The sequence below is a fragment of the Brachionichthys hirsutus genome, chromosome 4, assembly GCF_040956055.1.
Source record: "Brachionichthys hirsutus isolate HB-005 chromosome 4, CSIRO-AGI_Bhir_v1, whole genome shotgun sequence".
In the NCBI taxonomy this organism is placed as follows: domain Eukaryota; kingdom Metazoa; phylum Chordata; class Actinopteri; order Lophiiformes; family Brachionichthyidae; genus Brachionichthys; species Brachionichthys hirsutus.
In genome coordinates, this window is record NC_090900.1 from 3,021,010 (window position 1) to 3,040,650 (window position 19,641).

At 47.3% G+C, this 19,641-nt stretch overlaps 1 protein-coding gene across 2 annotated transcripts in view; it reads left to right on the forward strand.

Annotated features, from left to right (window-relative positions):
• LOC137893187 (myocyte-specific enhancer factor 2C) overlaps positions 1–18,483 on the forward strand; it is a 64,027-nt gene extending 45,544 nt beyond the window's left edge. Inside the window, exons 5-11 of one of the 2 annotated variants that reach the window (XM_068738634.1) lie at positions 6,168–6,305; positions 8,626–8,806; positions 9,610–9,657; positions 15,075–15,247; positions 16,629–16,758; positions 17,129–17,264; positions 17,530–18,483. In XM_068738634.1, coding sequence (XP_068594735.1) covers positions 6,168–6,305; positions 8,626–8,806; positions 9,610–9,657; positions 15,075–15,247; positions 16,629–16,758; positions 17,129–17,264; positions 17,530–17,878 — 1,155 coding nt within the window. In that variant the 3' untranslated portion in view covers positions 17,879–18,483. Of the gene's footprint in view, positions 1–6,167; positions 6,306–8,625; positions 8,807–9,609; positions 9,658–15,074; positions 15,248–16,628; positions 16,759–17,128; positions 17,269–17,529 lie in introns of those variants that run through there. The other variant, XM_068738635.1, reaches the window with a different exon arrangement.
• The last annotated feature ends 1,158 nt before the right edge of the window (positions 18,484–19,641 follow it).

Here is a 19,641-nt window from a genome sequence, read left to right on the forward strand (position 1 = left end):
GAATGACCACTTTGTTCCCAGAACCGGGTTCCCGCTGTAGCAAACAGTGTTGGATTCTGACATGTGCTTAGTGTTTGTCTATTCCATATGGGAAACGCTGCACCATCTGGTATTGTGCTGTGTCCTGGCTCGCTAAGACAGAATCTGTCTGTGAGTGGGCTCTCCTCTGCTTTGGACTCCTCTCAATGGTGATTTTAGCACATGCACCATCAGAATGCCGCCGTCTGGAGAAAGATTCCCAAATGTGTTATCTTTTCTGTCCTGCTTTTGTAATGTCTCGCTTAATCTAGCAAACTCTAGACAGTTAGCAATTACAATTAGCCAGTGTTGTCGCTGAAAGCGTGACCGTTTCTCCACTGTGGTTGGATAGCCTTTGAATCCTGATAGGAGCACGAGGCTTCAAAGCCACTCAATCACTGAAATGTCATTGATGAATCGCCTCAACTGGTGCATGGAGGGAAGCACAGATGATGACTGCAAAACACAGGCAGGGGCAGGCTGTGATTTGGGGTCCCCGTTTCTCAGATCGGTAACCTACAAAATCAGCCATCTACCCTGCAGATACTCCCTCAAACACACCAACGCAGCCATCATCCATGGGCATGCCCCTTGACATGGTCCTGGCATGTACAAACCACGCTTCATGAAACTGTGGCCTTCTTGCCTTTGGTCTACCATCTGCTTCCAATAAGCTAAGCCAGCTTGATCCCTCTGATGTTCCCTCCACTCCGAGAAGCAAAGAGAAAGAGAGTGATTGAGAGAGACAGGGGGAGAGAGAGAGAGAGAGGGAGATAGAAAACGAGAGCAACCAGGAATGAGCCAGGCAGACAGTAAATGGAGTAGAAGTAAAGAGAAGCATGAGAGGACATCACAAACGCAAGATTATCCCATTCCCTGCCACAAGCAAAGCCACCTTGAGCACACTTACTGTCCCGCGGTGCTGGGAGGGTCGTAATCGAAAGCGTGTTCCCTTCACGGCCAACTCCATCTTGTTGTTTCTGATGGGAAGGGACAATGTTTCTCCCCACCGCCTCTACCCTACAGACACCAAGCCACATTTGCTCCTTACTTATCTCCACTGAAGAAATTTAGTTTGTCATTTGGCAAAAGCAAAAGAGCTCTCCCTTTGTCATCTGGTGTTTCAACTCTGTCACTTTTTTTACCCCCAAAACAATCGTGGTCTAAATTGTTTGCAAGTTTAGCGGTCGAGGAAAGTTTCCTTTTTTATTGTTAAGATAACCCTAGCTGTCTCATTCCATTTAAACTTCTGCACAATGTTAATAGTGAAAAAAGTTTATAATTACTGTAGCCCCGATTATTTCAAAATCCTGTTATAAATCACTTTTGGGTCTGAAACCAGCTGAGGAGACTGTATGTGCTACAGAATGTCGGTGCACAGTATGGTCACACTCTACCTACACCAATTCTCACACAATCTAAAGGCAGGTCTGTACAATTTGCACACTATCAAGTCTTCATGGAATATATCCGCTAGCCTGAGTGAATGGAACGTGTTATCTGCAGTTTTAACATTTTGACAGACAGACGCCAACGCCCTGAGAGAAGCTGTTTATTCCAGTGATATTTTATTATATTTTAACAACGGACTCAATTCAATTAAACATAAGTGACACAGTTATTGGGTTTATACCACGCGCTCTCCCCTGTCAGCAACTCTGGTGAATTGCAAAACATAAACTACTTCATTTATTGGGGTAAACCCTTTGTTCCACAGCACTATAGTATCTTCTTTCATAAGTCTTGGTTTTTGCTTACAGCAATATGTGTATTCTGTGAACCATACAGTGTTGGTAATGATATAAAAGGCTTATTATAAACTGGTTGTTTTTGTCGAGGGCTTTATGCACTGATGCTGTCAGCCACTCGGTTGAAGACATTGAGTAACATTCACTGGCCTGGCTGTCACCAATAGCCATAAACACAATATTGAATGTGTTGTACCCTTCAGCTACTGCCAAAATAGCTGCAGAGGGGAAGGGTCACCATTGAAAGGCCTTCCAAACACAAACCATGACGAGCTAATCTATCAGGAATAAAGACCTTCCCGATCGAGACAACTCATCTTCTGTTGTATCTTAAATCGAGGGAAATAGACAGCCTGAGACAGACTAAGACAGAAAGTTGGGGGGGCAGAATGATTTAGAAAGGGCGAGCGGGGTGGCGGGATGCCGAGAAGGAAGGATCCAAGTGCGGCAGGAGTTCTGGGCAGGCGTCAGCTGTCCCTAGCAGACCCCCTGGGGCACCCGGAATTTGCACCCAAATACTCTCTGCGGAGCTTCTTAAGGTTATTACCCACTCCCTTAACTATGAAATGAGCAGAAGGCTGGACTTATTTCTACGTTTAACAAATAGACATAGTAGATCAGTCCTCTTGTAGCTCATTGTGGCCTCACCAAGCCTCCTGATTATCTCAATCTGGGCCGCATTGCCTCGCTCAGCCTTTCTTACTGTACTCCTTCTTGCCCACCTTAACCCAGGCCAGCCTATGGGAGGAGTGCAGCGCTGAAGCGTACTGATAATACGGGCATCCCAATATGTAGGACGCTGCCTCTATGCTGTGCCTACTTCATACGGGCCCGGTGACAAGTCGAGTGATGAGGGAGTATCGTGAAGAAGGAGTTTAATTAGGAGCACGCCTCCAAAGGGCCCGCAGAAAAAGACGAGGAGAGCCAAGCAAGCAGACTTTCCTCTCCGTCATACTTTCTTCTCCTTTTCTCCCTCATATTGGCTTGGTGTTCAGTAGTGTTCTGTTGCATTGAGCCACTTTGCTTTATTCATGGTCTTTTTTTTTATTTCCTTAATTAATTAATAGTTAAACAAGAAAGAAGTAATCTGTGTAAACAAATGTAATGGACTTGAGAAAAACTTTGCCTTTTATGCCACTGGCCCTTTTGTAGGAATAAAATAATGAGCGTTTCTCTATAAAATCCAAGTTACTTGAAATATTGAGCGATGTTAATATATAAATGATAATTTGGGGGGATATTTTTCTGCATAAAAATCAAGTGGCTCAAGTGTTTTTGTAAAATCCACATTATATTAACATATTCCCCAAAGACTCATGCCAGCTCCTCATCCTCATTCTTTCTTTCACTCACTGTAAAATATGCCGTTGATGCATCTCATATAATGATAATGTAACTGACTCAGACCCTGAGTAACAGTCTGATGTCTCTATAGCGCAGAGCCGTAACATACAACATACATTTAGACGGGGGGTGGTATCCCAAAAGTAGGCCGGTCGGGTGGCGAGATGAAGAGTGCAACAGTGCCTTCTATGGCAATATGAGCACGCCGCCTGATCTAATTGGCTGTTGGCTAGTGTGTCAGCCTTTGGCAGCAGGTGTGATGTCTTTAAACAGGTGGGATGAGTGGCATACTGATCTCGATCTGCTGAGCCCTGGTGGAAAGCTAAGCCGGGGGCCACATGCTTCATGGTCATATAACACGCACATCATGGTTGGCCTCACCCCATCGACGCCCAATGCAGCCATTGCCCAATCCCCCCCCCCTTTAGGCGAGGGCACCAGCTAAGATGCCCCATATGGATGTTACCTTTACCCCAGCCTTGGCTGCCCTCTTCCAGCCATGCCCCGCTGCCTCTCTTCCCAGAATGGAAGTGAATCTCTCTTGTACTAGGCTAGTGATGGTCGGTAGAGGAAATCTGTACAAGAAGAGAAGTTGTTGTTTTTTTTTCCTTTGCTAACGTTCTCATGTGAGCAGACAAAGGCCAGTGGTTCAGCTCTTGTCAGTTCGATATGATGCATCGCCAAGGCCAGAACGGAACTGCACCAAAGAAATAGCAAAAAATAAATAAAAAATTCACATCTCACACCTCTGCCAAAAAAGAAAGCATGCTAAACCTCTGCAACCTCTCTGCTTTGCTTTCGACTCATCCACCTCACATAGAGCAAGAGTGCCTGATTCACTGCAGGTCTGTTAGATGTCAGATCTCCTGCATCGCCTCGGCTGATTTGTGTGGTGTGATTTCCTGAAGACTGTCAAAGATGTGAGAGACGCTTTTTAAATTCAGAGTTTTCAGATTTCCACTCTGGGGGGGGGGGGGGGGGGTGCAAGTGAGGATTCAGAGAGAGATAGAGAGAGAAGAAGAGGAGAGCCGGCGAACGTTGACGTGCTTACAGTAGCTGCCTCGCCACGAGACGCCTCAGGAATCAAATAGATATCGCACAAACAAAAGAAGCCCTCTAAAGTTCACTAAAACCACACTCAAAACAGGCCTTTGTTGTGCTGACATGAGAGATGACTCGATCGCTGTTTGTTTTCTAAGCAGGCAGATCGCTCCTTGTCACTTCTGCTGCTGCCTTGTGATGGAGAAGCTCGCGCTCGCACCGCTGCTGTGAGTGAGCACCGGCAGAGAAAAACAAATGAGTAGGAGAAGTTCACCGAGATTAACTTATCTTAGCATCCGTCTTCCTCCTTTCTCCTGCTTCGGTCTCTCGTTCTTTTTTTCCTCCACGCTAACACCCACTCTCGCACGCCCACACATGCATACACACACACAAACATGGACTCCTTCCCTTCTTATACACACACACACACTTGATCAGCATCAAATACAGGGTGTGCTAAAGTAAATTTAATTACGTCTGTCTGATATGGAGCTTCAGATGAAAGTAGGAGAGCGCAGTGTGAAGCGACGGCTGCACAGACAGGAGCAGGCCCGTGATATTCCTCCTGTAGACTAATCTCCCTTTATTAAAGCCAGGAGGAGAGAGGGATGGGGGTGTGGAGGGGGGGGGGGGGTCGGGGAAGGACGGGAGGGAGTTGGTGGTGGTGAGGAGGGGGGCCTTTGATGAGATCTCTAACTGTCAGCTACTGTACTTCTCTTCTTTGTCTCTCGCTTTTACGAGGCAAATGAACACCGCACCTATCGGAAAGGGCCGCCTGCTGGGGCCAACGCACTCCTGTGCCGTCACACAGGGTAATGCGCTCTGAAACGTATCTCAGTTGTTGTGGTTGTCAACAATACCCAAAAACAAACAAAACAAAAGGGACAGAGAGGAAGCTGCCTGTCTGTGACGCTCTCTTCCACTCAGAGGGAGCGGTGAGGAAACTGTGGAGCGAGGCTGTCGCCGTGCCGTCGGGTTTTTTTTTTTGTTCAAGTGTGTCCTTTTCTTTTCTTTTTTGCCTGGACACTATAATGGGGGCAGGTGGCCATCAGGTGGCCAAAACTGAAACTGCCTCAATGACTAGCACGTGTCAGAAACATGAACTCTGCTGTCAGCTCTGCTCCATCAACCCCATGGGATTCTCATTCATAATTGAAGGTCCCACAATTTTGTCCTGTTGGTCGAGAGTTTGATTATTATTTTGTTCCTAATTGCTGGATGTGATTAAATCTTTTTTTTTTGGCCGTCATGAATGTTTATTTCACAAAGCAACCAGTGCATCAATCCTCATGCCGCCCCATGACGACAGACTGTTAAGATTTTTTACAGAGCAAGCTCTATCATGGTTTTCTCATGAAAAAGAAAAGAACTTTGTTTGAAACTGTTATTTCAAAGAGTTTTCTAAGGGCTTTCCGACAACATCCCTCCTCGTGATCCCTGAAGGTTGAATCTCAAACAGCTGGACTTGGCTGTGTTCCAGTCGCTTCAGATTGAACCTCTAAGGATTTCTATGACCTGGAGGAACGAGAATCTGCACCAATCACACTGCCCCCCCCCCCTCACAGTGTGTCACCCGTTGTCCTTCCCAAACTGTTCACCTGGGTTACTTTTGCCTAACCGCCCATAAAGCCCTTCAACTATGTTGTTCAACTGCTGTGTTTGCAGACGTTGAGAAAGAAGGGCCTAAACGGCTGCGACAGCCCCGACCCCGACGCGGACGACTCGGTCGGCCACAGCCCCGAGTCCGAGGACAAGTACAGGAAAATAAATGAGGACATTGATCTGATGATCAGCAGGCAGAGACTGTGTGTAAGTACCTCTCATTGAACCCTTCAGCCTTCCTCTCACCTTTCTTTCCTTTTCTCCCCTCCTATGCTTTCTGTCACTCCTCCCCATCTTCCTCGCTTTCACCGCCTCCTCCGACCACCCGTGTCTTCGTACCCCCCCCCCCCCTCCCACTCCCACCCTGTCTACGTCTCCATCCATCTGTCCCTCTGGTTTGCGGGACCCTGGCAGGCTTTGAGCAAGAAGGAGAACAAAGGCAGCGAGAGCCCGGAGCTTGAGTCTGCTCTCATCCTCACCCCACGCACTGAGGAGAAATACAAACAGATTAATGAGGAGTTTGATCACATGATTAAAACTCATAAGATACCCGTAAGTACCGGGTCGTCTCCCCTCGGCAGGCTACCGAAGTGCTGACTGGCCAGTAACGTTTTGAGCTAACCCAGCTAACCGCCATTGTTTGCCACTAAACTAAACACAAAGTGAGAGTGAGACCGGAGGGAGATTATGTTGTATGCTAACAGCGGAAGAAATAACACTTTGATTTTTTACTTTGTCTTGATTACAGTGGAGGATCGGCCCTTTAATTTGACGTCATTGTAAACATAACTAGCAGTCTTCATCGCTGTAGTAATTGCAGACTTTCTCTTGGGTTCCCTCCTTGAACCCATTACCCATAATGCTTTGCCTGGCTCTCAGGGGACGTGCGGTCTCTGCGTGTGCTTTTCCTTTTCCTGCACCAAAACACGGCGCTCAGTCACCCACGACGACGACGACTGGCAGCAGACATTCTGACACCATTGAGACTATTTGCTCTCAAAACTTAATTATCTCTCATCCTCATGGAAATAATTGAACGGGGGGGGGAATAAAAACATAATTTAAGAAAATGTTAATCAATTTAGATTTATCAAGACATCTCAGCCGCTGGATTTACTTTATATTGTGTTAATTTTTCTGAAGAGTTTAATCTATAACCAGCCGGCCTGAAACCACAAGACGAAGGCTGCTCTCTATGTAAACCGAGCCGAGCCCCCATTCGGATCACACCATATTGGAATCGTTAGAACTCCGGCCTCAGAGAAAAGAGATAATTCCATGTTAGCAAATTCAGAGAAGAACAGTAGTGTCTTAGACGCGTGGAGCAGGGGGGGGGGGGGGGGGACATGTGGTTAGAGGCAATGCATGGGTTGGTAAATTGGGGTGGCGTGGTGGGGTGGAGTGGGTTTGGGATTGGCGCTGGGTGGGGATGGGGTGGGGTGGGGTGGCGGGTGGGGGGGGTTACTCTGCACACAACAAGTGGCAGTTCAGTGTGGTCAGGGTGGCTGCCAAGCACCGGGCCTGTGGATTGCAGGGGACTGTGGGGAGAGGCGGAGTAGGAAATGATTGAAAACAGGAAGGATGGCACCGGTTGAAGGACAGCTCACAGACGGGGCCTTACCCCCACCAGTGGTGTGTTTGCAGGCCAGGTCCCCCCCCCCTCCGCTTTCCCCTGCCACACAGACAAGGCATTAATTATAAAAGAAATAAAAATAACCAAGCAAGGAATCCAGGATGGAAGAAATTACAGAAAGTCTTTAAAAAATAAATCCAGACATGCCCCCCCCCTTCCCTCTTTTTTTGATTTTTTATAAGAAAGCATCCATAGCATTTGGCGAGCCCACGCCTGTGTAAAGTTGCAAGCAAGGGCAAAATGTGCAGAGGCCCGCAATGAAATATGGTTAAAGTAATTGTCTTCGGTCTTTGAAATAATATTTGGTTTGCTCAAAGAACATTTAGCGAAAGGCAGAAAATTGAAGAAGACGAAGCACGTAGCCCACATCCACGCAGGCCGGGCCGATGATTCCCGCGATGCATTTGATGGCTCTGAGACACATGGCAGCAATTTAAGGGCCTTACTTCTTACATCCGAAAGCTAACATGCAGGATCAACCACTTCCAGGGCGCTCCCAAGGTTAAGCCCTCCTGCCAAGTGACACAATAAATATGACAAACTAAACGCCTGGGGCCGATGGACTACTTCTGCTCAAGCTCCTGAATGAGCGATCTGAATCTCTCACTAATAAATACTTAACCCAATCCAAAGTTTTAAAAAAAATACAAACAAACAAAAAAAGAAGAAGTTCCTTTTGCAAGAAATATTGGAGCCCGGTTTTAGCGAGGTGAAGACTGAATTATCTTTAGCTCTTTTGCAACAGCGGGACGCCACTGGCTTTATTCCCAGTAAACCATAGCCATCTTATTTCCTGATTTTAATAAACCAGGAATGCGTCTCAGGGTATAGAACAATATATATTTCCCCAGGTCAGCCTTTTGCCTTTACAATGGCAATGGTCCCAACCGATCAGTGTTAGGAATGAGCCTTCTAAGTACTTGCCCTTTCGTTTTTTTTCGTGTACTCCTTCTCTCGTATTGTTGTCTCATCTTGTTTTGGTTCTTTTTATTTTGCATCACTGATTTTGCATGGCTGCCTCGTCATGGTTGCCCATTTGGCCTTTTGAACTTGGCTGCTGTAAAACATTTTTCAGCTTACAAATTCCTTGTGTTCCTGAAGTGTTTCTGAATTATCCCGTCTCTCTCTCTCTTTCTCCCTCTGTCCATTTCGACACTCGAATGTCTCGTGTCTGTTGCTGCATCCATCGCATCTAATCCAATGTGATTCCGTGCCTTCCGTCTCCCCTCCCTTTGCCAGCAGGCCGTGCCTCCTTCGAACTACGACATGCCCGTGTCCATTCCTGTGAGCAACCAGAACAATCTCATATACAGCCATCCCGGCGGTTCCCTAGGCAATCACAACCTGCTGCCGCTGGCGCACCACAGCCTGCAGAGAAACAGCATGTCTCCCGGAGTTACTCACAGACCTCCCAGCGCAGGTAATACAGGCAGGACCTCACTTCACTCACTCGTTGCAGATTCCTTTATCCCATCCGTCTCTATCTGCTGAACTGTGTGCGTCCTTGTCTGCCATGCTAATAGACCCCCCCCCCTATATATTCACGTGTTGCCTGCTCAGGATTTTTTCTTCAAAGTAACTTTATGATCTCATATTTTATATCTATATCATAATAAATCCCAGCCCACAGTTCTGTTGGTTCAGTGTGAGGTTCCAAGCGTGGGCTGTCTGGCCCTACGTATAGGCGGTGTGCTGCTGGTGACATAAGCAGATCCGGCCTGTTTGGTTTATTATTGTCCAAAGTCCTTTTTCGTCCCTCTGGTCTGGAGGCTGCTGCCCACACCCTCACCCTTTCATTACAACTCGGTGCTCGAATCGCCGGCGCAACCTAAATATGAGTTTTGGCGCTGGCTGCATCCACGCCAAACCGCACGCGCTCCGGACCCTCCCACTCCTCCACCTCACATGGCTTAAAAATAATAATGTGCCATTTTTCTTGGACGCCGACTCAACGTATCCACTCACAACATCCAATCGCTCCGCGTTAAGGTTTCGAGTGGGAAGAGGTATTACTTCTGGTGTCGGTGCACACATGGTGTACCGACGGAAACACACACACACACACACACACACACACACACACACGGTAGATTGCGATTAAATTGAGTTAGCTGCTGAAAGGCCAGGGAGGTGAGAGACTAGCGGCGCGGTGGACGTTCCGTGGGTGTCTATCCTCTAATGGTTTCCACTCTTTTTTGCTCTCTTCTCTCTTTCGTCTTTCAGGTGGCCTCATGGGTTCTGACCTCACCACTGGCGCAGGCACCAGTGCCGGTAAGAATGGTCTCCTCACACGCAATTGTCTGCTAAAACACACACACACACACACATATACACATGCAGGGGCACCCACTCACCCACTCGGGTCCATAAAATGCATGACTAAAAGTAACCCAAACACAAGTGGAGATTTTGTCCGTGATGCGCTGATGTTAGCGGTCGTGGAGGGATTGTTTGGGGCTGTGACACATTCTGCCATTCAGCTATAAAACAGTAAGGGGGGGGGAGAATAAATTAAATTGCACTACACACTGAAGCATATTGATGGACAAAAAGTCCGAAAAGATGCAGGACTTTTGAATATCCACTGGTTAGGATTACACAAACTAATAAGATTACGGTGTGGATCCAGGTATTTTTATTATTTTTTTGTCTCTCACATTGCTAAATAGAGTCTTCCCACAGTTAAGCAAAATCTACTCGACCAATTTCCACAATTCCTCAGATTCCTTGGATTTGGGTCAGACATCTGTAGGATTGCTCCATCTTGGCATGAAGTGTGCACACTGCAGAGCGCCACTCTAGTTTCGGCTGCCTCTTGGATCTGGATGGAGATTTGACACGACAACGCCCGTTGATCCCGTTTGGCGCAACTTGCTTTGCCACTCAGAAATTGCTATCGTATGTCTGCAGCTAAAGAGGCCATACATACTATAATGAACCCAGAACGGAGCAGCCGGGTTTTTTTTAGGAACAAACGAGGGGATTCCAGTCAATGGGTTCTTTCCCGAGGACATGTCAGATCCAGTTCACGGAAAAGAGACTCTGAGTTAAAGGGTTACATTCTACATGCCTCATTTTATAGTACAGAGTGTAAAAAAAAGGAGAGTGGGGGGGGTCAGTGGGCCACAGCTGGGCAGCCCCGTCTGGCCCCCAGGGCTCCATCACAAGGGGTCAACGCCTGGTTTCGCTGTCTGGTCACTCATCACGCATACAACGGGGCCGTTTGTTGCGGCGTGTGTTCCATCGCCGGCGTGCCGCAGAGCATGCTTCAAATGTAGCCTTTGTGTCGCCACGCCGGAGGAACAGTCAGCGCTCTGTGCGAGCTGCGTGTCGCTCGGCGGCAGCAGAAAACACGACACGGAGACAGAGTCATGCGGTGGAGCTAAAAGATTCCATTCAAAGTGCTCTTAAATCCTATCGAGAGGGAGTGAGAAAGACCGTGGGGGGGGGGGGGGGGGGGCATCCCGGTGATGGTGGAAGCAAAGTAGAAGTTGTAGAGGAGCACAGATGGAATTCTGTGAACTTGGTCAGCCATTTTAACGATGCTCGTTTACGTGACTCAGTGTGAGGTGGCAGAAAACGGGTTGTTTTAATGTCGGTGCCCTCAACGTGAGATCTGATGTGATCATACGAGCTGTCTCGCCTAATTATGTGTGTGTGTGTGTGTGGCTGAGCCATGCCCATAAACACAGCACCTCCTCTGTAGCTCAGACGTTAACTGTGTCTATAAAATAACAGCCGAGTCACGTGGAATCATTACAACCTGGGACGCTCCTGGAATTTGGAAGGACTGTGGTCACCTTTTGGAGTTTTGACGCTACGTTATTAGAGTCTATATAATATCCACACAACATTGATTACTTGATCACATTTCAGCAGAGAAAGGTTCCGCGTGAACGCTCATCTCGGTAAATTGTCTTCGTCATTTTTCCCCAAACGTCGGAATCTGAGAGATTTACTTTCTATTTCATGCTATTATTAGTTTGGAAGTTGAAACACAAAAGCATTCAGAACTTTCCAAACAGGAAACATCTTTTTCTTTGCCGTTGTCTGCTTAGTTCGGGTGTTTTTCACGACTTAAACTACGTGATTGTCCAACATTTCCTTTACACGGTGTAGAAAATAAACACCTGGGCCTTCCTTTTCCATATGGTGTCGGCACGAGGAGTCGCGACACTTTGGCAATCCTTCTTCGCGTAACTTAAAACAGACACAGAAAGTTTTTGTTTGTCTTGTGCAAGTACAAATCGCGACACCCAGACATGGGGTTAACGTCTAAATTGCACGAGCTCCCCAGGTAATTCTAGTCCGGTGCAAATAGGCCATGTTGCTGAAAGGCTGAGTCATCGTGCCTCGTCCTGCGGGAAGTGTGTGTGTACGTGTGCGTATATGTTCCCCTCATTTATATACGGCATGTGTTCAATCTGTCAACTCCTTCAGCGGCTGGGAGGGAGCAGGAGGTGAGGAAAGAGACGCGGCTTGAGTGAAAGGGAAAGTGAGCTGATGAAGGGAGCTTTGGATCGAGGCCGAAGCTCATAGAAACCCTCCCACCTCTAATAGTGCTGTCGTATCGCTGTCATTAGCGATGTCCCGACCCGGTCCGCTCTCGTCATCGGAAAACGGGCCCGGTCACGAGCTTGCGGACTCGATCGGAATCGGACGTTACCTCCCGATCAGGTCTCGGATATATATGGATCGTTATTGTCATTACTTTTGATCATTTCTGGAGGTACGCGGCGGCACAGAGTAAGACCGCTCTACTCCAGACAGAAATGGCAGCGCGTGCGGCGTGACGTCACTTCCTGTGACACTATTGGTCGAATGCCATCAAGCAGCGCAAAACACGGAAGCAGCTTGAAGCTAGTCGCGTGAGTTCGTCTGCGCTGTGGAAGTATTTTGAAGTGGAGGAGAAAAGGTGCCGTTGAATTTATTTTAAATATTCGTATTGAATATTTCCTATTGCACCAGTCCACGTCCAAAGTGAAAAAAAGTGTTTTATTTATTACTTGAATGTTCAAGCTGTGCCACAGAAGTGCTCTGTTTAAGAGTTAAATGTTGAAATAAAAAAAAATTAAAATTGAAATTGAAAATAATCAACATCCTGGATCTGTTTCTTCACTCTTCTTATTTATTTATTTTTATGTATTATAGAAGTATCGGATCGTGACTCGGTATCGGTTCAAATTCAAATGACTCGGACTTGGACTCGAACTCGGGGGGCAAAAAAACCCTGAACGGGACATCCCTAGCCGTCATCCGTACTCCAATCGGCGCCCGACGATGCACCGCAAGGAATTAACTAGAATACTGTCCCACTCGCTTGGATCACACACCCATTTACTCCTTCCAACGATCGAATGATCATTACATCTGAACGATGTCGGATGGGGGTCGCATGGCAGGGTCGGCGAGAGGCTGCGCTCAGCGGATCACAGCGGCGTGTGTCTTGGCCTTTTGGCACCGCCTCACACCAACTGTAAGAGTTGGAAATGTGAGTGTGACACCTTGGTTCAGTTGGAGAACTCACGGTTGAATGCACATTCAGCCAAACCGCAACGGAAGAGCGTCTGTGTTTGGGGAATTGGATGGAGCGTGCCCGTTAGACCACAACAGGACATCAGATATTTGTTCAGTAACAGTAAAATGTACATGAGTTTAACCACACCTCTTTTGTGTGTGTGTGTGTGTGACAGAGATAGCGAGAACAAACTCCTGGGAGGAGGAGGAGGAGGAAGGCTTGTCAGACACATCTTGAAACGTGCTGTTATGTCACTGGCACCTATAGAGGCAGATTGTTGCCCCTCAGCTTTGACCCTACACATCTGAGAAATGCAAAAACGCTGCTCATCTGAAAGTCAGATGTTTCTCTTCTTTGTGTTGACGGCTGAAAGACAGACTCCTGGCTGGGATCTGTTCCCTTTTAGTGCCGCCTCTTAATGGATGACGGTCCGCCAGCACCACGCGTTGCTGCGTTAGGTTCCGGATGTCAGCAGATGATGTCGATGTCGCTTGAGTGTCCGACAACCGGAGCTACAGAAGGATTTGAGTTATTGGTTCTGCTTTAATTAGCCCAGACGGCTGGTGATTTTTACTTGTGAGTTGCCGACAGACGCCACCGGCCCACAGTCACAGCCGTGCGGCAGGTAATTGACTGGGCTTCCTCCGTCTCTACAGGAAGGGCAAAACACAGATGTCTGACAAACTGTCACCAAGATGACGTCCGTGTCATCGAGCAAAAGCGCGCATTAATATCCCTCCGTAGATCAATCGCCCTTTAATTTTATCCATCTGTACAGAAACACTGTTTTACTTCCTGCTGGGTTATTTGCTGAAGCGTGTCAATGTGCAGCGTGTGTGCGTTTCATGTGTGTGTGAGGTCTCATTCATCTATCTCCACATGCATCCACTCAATCTCACAAAGGGCCAGCCCATGATCATTGGAGGAGTGGTGGGTGGCGGGGGGGGGGACAGGGGGGCGCTGAGGAGGCAGCTGCGTCTTTGCTAATTCAAGATTGATACTGGAACTGAGAGGGTCCAATACAAAACACACACGTGCATCCATGTGCGGAGCTTTTGTCGTCCAGATTCCGCACTGCAAAACATTCAGCAACACCCACAATCCATGTTGTTAACATCGTCTTATACGAGGCTCACACATCACGCATGCCAGCACGCACGCACACACACACACACACACACACACATACATTGTGCGGATGCTTACTAACCGTCGCACGCGCTGTTTTTCGTATTTTCTGTCAGACGCCATCATTTTCTGTCACCGCCAGCGGTCGTTTACTCTTCAGTTTGTTCAATTTGAGACTTTTCATTTCCAAACAACAAAAAATCAAAAAAACCTCGCTCTCAAATTAAACAAAGATCAGCAAGGGAAATTGCCCTGGAAGACATCTGCGACTCATTTTCCCCCCGGAGTATATGATTAGGAAATTCATTTATGTCTAACGTATAATTCTTGCCCGTCTTTCAAGTGGGGACGTCCACACAGTGGCCTGTGTTCTACCCTTCGGAAGAGGGAAGGAGAAGTAAGGGGAAAAACAGCCTGTGGGATTGGGTTAGAAACAAAGTCCATGTTGCTTGCAAGAATACGCCGCTCCACACTTTATTTATTTTTTTTTTAAACGCCGTTGCTGCGGAGATTTCAACCCACCAGGTTTTGTGGATGAAATGGGTGCTGCCTGCTAAACTCTCTGTGCTTTAGCGGAATGCAGATTCTGGTGGCAATGCAGCGGGGTCTTTGTCTGGAAGAACGGCACATGTGTTTTGCTCTGATGGCCAAATGATGGGCCCCATCCCTCTGTGGTCTTGCTACCCGTAATTAGATGGGTTCTTTTTACATGATTGGTTGCCTGTTGCAGGGCACACACAACCTTAACTGACACTGATAGAGGTGGAGGGTGAGTTCCTCACAAGTGGGATGCCTTCATTGTGTGATTACCAGGCAGTGGTGACCATCAAGGGGTGGGGGGGGGGGGGGGGCAGGATGTCTGTCTGACTATAGCCGCTCTGCCAGCGAGTAGAAATGTATCAGACTGGTGACCTAATCAAGTCAAGATGAGGCAGAAACACTTGAACCTAAGCATGGATTCCTGTAAGTCTTTATTGTGTCACACACCATCACGGATTAGCTGGACTCAAGTCTACAAAATATCCTTGTGCCCCCCTCGCAGGAAACGGATACGGGAATCACCGTAACTCGCCGGGTCTGCTGATCTCTCCAGGCGGCATGAACAAGAACATGCAGGCGAAGTCTCCTCCACCCATGAACTTGGGCATGAACAACCGCAAGCCCGACCTGCGCGTGCTCATCCCCCCTGGGGCCAAGAACAACATGCCCTCCATTGTGAGTCGTCTCTCTATTTCTCCTCTCTCGTCGTCATTCCTTCCTTGCCTTCCCTCCATCGCTTGCAATGCCCGGGGAAGGAGGGAAGGCAAGTGTGTCTAAAGTCAACCCAACTCTAATATGAGTTGGGTTGACTTCTCCTACTTTGTGTGCGCCTTCTTGAGGCGACATTTAACATGTAATTCTGTGATTATACTGTGAGCTGCGCTTCCTTTGCGGTGTCTGTGTGCATTTGTTTCTTCCTCCTGTGTTCCTAGTAAGGTGTCTTAATCTAGAATGGTATGAATTGTTCCCATGAGATCCTTGCTTAGCCACCGCTACTATCGTCTCACTCACGCTCACTAATTTGAATTTATCACCCCCCCCCCCCCCCCCCTTTTATTGACGTCAGTCCGAGGATGTTGATCTGCTGTTGGTAAGTCAGACTACCACTCAAATTTAGAAACCCCAAACAGCCTGAAGAATCTGACACTTCATAGGTTTTCCAGACAGATCGCTCCTCTGAGCGTAATAATCTCATCCTCTTGTCGATTCTGAGATTATTACAGGTAGATACAGGATTTCTCTGAATAAATTCTTCCTGACTCCTGAGTTAATTTCACCTTTAGTGTTGCTGACTCTGCTGGAGGCTCCAACGTTGCCTTGCATGCCAGTTGTGAGGTGATATAGTGCCACCCAGTGGTGCGTTATAGTAAAAGCACCCTGGCCTCCTTTCTGCCTCAATCCTCCTGCATCGTCTCCTCCCTTATCTTCCTTAATCTTTCTCACCTGCCGCTCACAACTGCAGCTCACAGATTTTATTAATAAGGATGTAGAAGAAGTGAGTAGCAAGACTAGAGTCCACTTTTATTTTTGCATCTAACCTTTGTTCTTTTCCGACAAACCCTCCCCTCTGCACCCGAACGTGCCTCTCCCCTGGCGCCGCTACCCTGCGTTGCTGTGGCGACCGAGGGTGTTACTATAGCGACAGTAGGCTCTGGAAAGGGTGGTAAATGATAGGGTTGGCAAGGTTCAGCCGTTGCCGCATGTCAAGTAATTAATTTCCCCAGAAGTTGGCATCACATTCATTCTCTCAGCATCTGTTGAGTGAAAGAAAGAAATTAAAAGAAAAGTCATTTCACTCAGAGGAAAAGAAAGAAAGAAAACTTTTTTTTTAGTTTAAAGCCGTTTTTGTTCTGCCCCCCACTAAAGGGGACATATTCTCTCTTGCCTGGTCTTTGTGTGGCTGCATAAAGCTGCACATCACCAGTTATTTTTATTTTTATTATTTATTGTCTTGTTGGTTTTGTTCACTTTCACTATGTCGTTTTGCAGCTTGTTTTTGTTGTCTCATGTTTCCTCTCCTCTCTCTCTCTCTCTGTTTTCCCATTCTCCATCACAGAACCAGAGAATAAACAACTCCCAGTCTGCTCAGTCATTGGCCACGCCAGTCGTATCGGTAGCAACTCCTACTCTACCAGGTCAAGGCATGGGCGGTTACCCATCTGCCATCTCTACTTCATATGGTACCGGTATGTACCGCATGCAATACACATGCAGACTGTAAATTCACTCATATGGAGTGAAACGACATTGATGATAACAAACTGTGTAATATTCTGACCCGTGGAGGCCCCGCCCAACACCCCCACGGAACCCAAATCAGTCATAACATTTAGAATCGCTGCTGTTGTCAGATGTCAGTGGGTTTTTTTTCCCCAATTGCTGCATGTGTGGCTTTTGAATCCTCTTGTAATGTAAATGTAAATGTCATACAACAGTCTAACAGCAGGTGGTGCTGTAGTCTCACGTTACAGCAACATCCTTTAAGGGCCTCATCCGCTGTGAAACTTTCTTTGAGCGTCTCTGAATCGACGTCTCCCCTCGTGTGTTTGCGTGCAGAGTATTCCCTGAACAGTGCAGACCTGTCCTCCCTGTCTGGCTTCAACAGCGGAAGCTCCCTTCACCTCGGCTCGATGAGTGGGTGGCAGCAGCAGCACCTCCAGAACATGCAGCATTCAGCCCTCGGCCAGCTAGGGTGAGCGCAGCTTGAGGCGAGGCGTTGCTTGAATGCATGATGCAATGCGTAGATCATCTCCCGAGAACATTTCTGAGACACCAAGAGATGCCTTCACCGTTTTCAGCCTTTTGTTTGCGAGATCCAGCACATATTACACTTCCATGTTTTATTGGTGCGTTCGTTTATTCTTGCTTGCGTGCATGTTTGAGTGCGATGCGCCCGACTGAAGAATCACTCCTGCTCTGTAACTCTGTAACCCCCCTGTTTCCTTTCCTTCTTACAGAAATTGCTCTAGCTCTCACTTATGTCAGGGTTCAAATCTGTCCCTGCCCTCTGCTCAAAGCCTGCACATCAAGTCCGAACCTGTTTCTCCTCCTAGAGATCGCACCAGCAGCACGCCAGGGGGCTACGGCGGCGGGGTACCGCCTCCCCAGAATCCCACGTCCCGCCAGGACTCGGGACGATCTCCCGTTGATAGCCTGAGCAGTTGTAGCAGCTCCCATGAGGGCAGCGACCGCGATGAGCACAGGAATGAGTTCCACTCCCCTCTGGGACTGACCCGGCCCGCCCTGGATGAGCGCGATAGCCCCTCCATCAAACGGGTGCGCCTGTCAGAAGGATGGGCCACATGATGGCTCTGTTTTCTCCACGGCAACACCCCTGAGTTGTCCTGATTACACCCCCCCTCTAACCCCAACAGTGCAGCGTTATGATGCCCCCCACCTGCCCCAAAGTCAACTCCGTCCTCTTCATCCTCTCGCTCAAATATCACGCGTCACTCACAAACCCCCAATCCCAAGGCCCCGCTCTCCTTTTATCTCTTTAATGCTGAAGGAAAAGGGACAAACAAAAACATGTTTGTTTGTTTTTAATCCTCCTTTTTTTGCTGAGTGTGCGTGTGCTATACATATTGACATTATATAAACCATTGGGGTGTTGTAACGGGGGGGGGGGGGGGGGTTCGGGGCGGGCGGGTGTTGGTTGGAATAGGATCCGGGGTATTTTTATTTTGTTATGTTGGGGGAACTATGCATAAATTGTATTGTGTGTGGATAAAAAAGAATCACATATGCATATATATTTACACATGTGATTATGTGTACATATATGCATATTAACAAATAAACAAAAAAAAGTCAGGTACTCTGTTTCATAAAATGTGCTTACACTTTGCCTCAGCGATATATCGAAAACTAGAGACAGGAAAAGAAAAAAAAACATTAACCTGGGAGTTTGTACAGCGGGGACGGGCGGGGTGGGGGGGGGGGGGACACTTTAGCACTTGAGTTGGACAAACTTGTGTACAGTGTCGGTTTCATTGCTATATACCTTCTCTGCTGTTCTCCCTTGCAAAAATGTGTGTTAACATTAGATGATGTCATGTTGCAGGTTCAACGTATTTATGTAAATAGAGGATCAAGGGCGGGGGGGGGGGGCAGGGGTCAAAGGTTGCCGGACATTACAAGATTTATTTACTCATTAAATGAAAAGCTATTATGCAACATTTGAAGGATTGTACAGGTTCAACATGTAGACCCCCCCTCCCCGATTCTAAATGCGTGGAGCCGATGGTGATTTTAAGCGCACCCCTAAAGAAAGAAACTAACGCGCCGAACGAGGAGCACCCATTGATCTAAGAGCTTGGTTAGTGCGATCGAGAGAACTCTGGATCTAGTATTAATATTCAGTGTTAATAAACAAAAAGGGGGGAAAAAAGTAAAATGAAAAAAACAATTGTACGATACACTCGCTTATATTTTCATATGAAAGGAAAACAATGCAAAGCATTTCTGTGGCTTTTTGTAGTTTATATAAGCCAGAATGTGTTTTTTGATAGCTTTGCTAATAAGAGATGGATAGTTCACCCAGAAGTTGCGGGGGGGGGGGGGGGGGTGACGGGGATTCGAAGCCCCTAAGCCATGAAAAACTGAGATCTGACGCTTTGCTCAACTGTTTTATCTTTGTAGAGGTTTGTTTTTAAACGTGTATTTCTAATTATATATAATAATGGTAATATTAAGAATCTTTAAAAAAAATCTGTGAAATTAACATGCTTGTGTATAGCTTTCTAATATATAAATATATATACTAATGATTTTTTTGTTGGTTTCTTAGTGGAGTTTCTATGTGCAGTTGCACATGTTGTCTTCTGGTTTGTTTCATTTGAGCCCCTCAACAGTGCTGTTCTGGGGGGGGGGGGGGGGGTTAGTCTAACCTTAAAAACCAGCTGGAGAACATTGCCAGGGTTTTTGGGAGAGATGGGCCTGAAAGCTGAAAAACAACATGTTGGTGGAAAATGTCATGAGACTGGAACTGGGGATGACACAGGAATAAAGGATGGCTCATGATGTCATATGGCCGCCCTGCAGTCCATGCATTTAGGCACAACCCATAT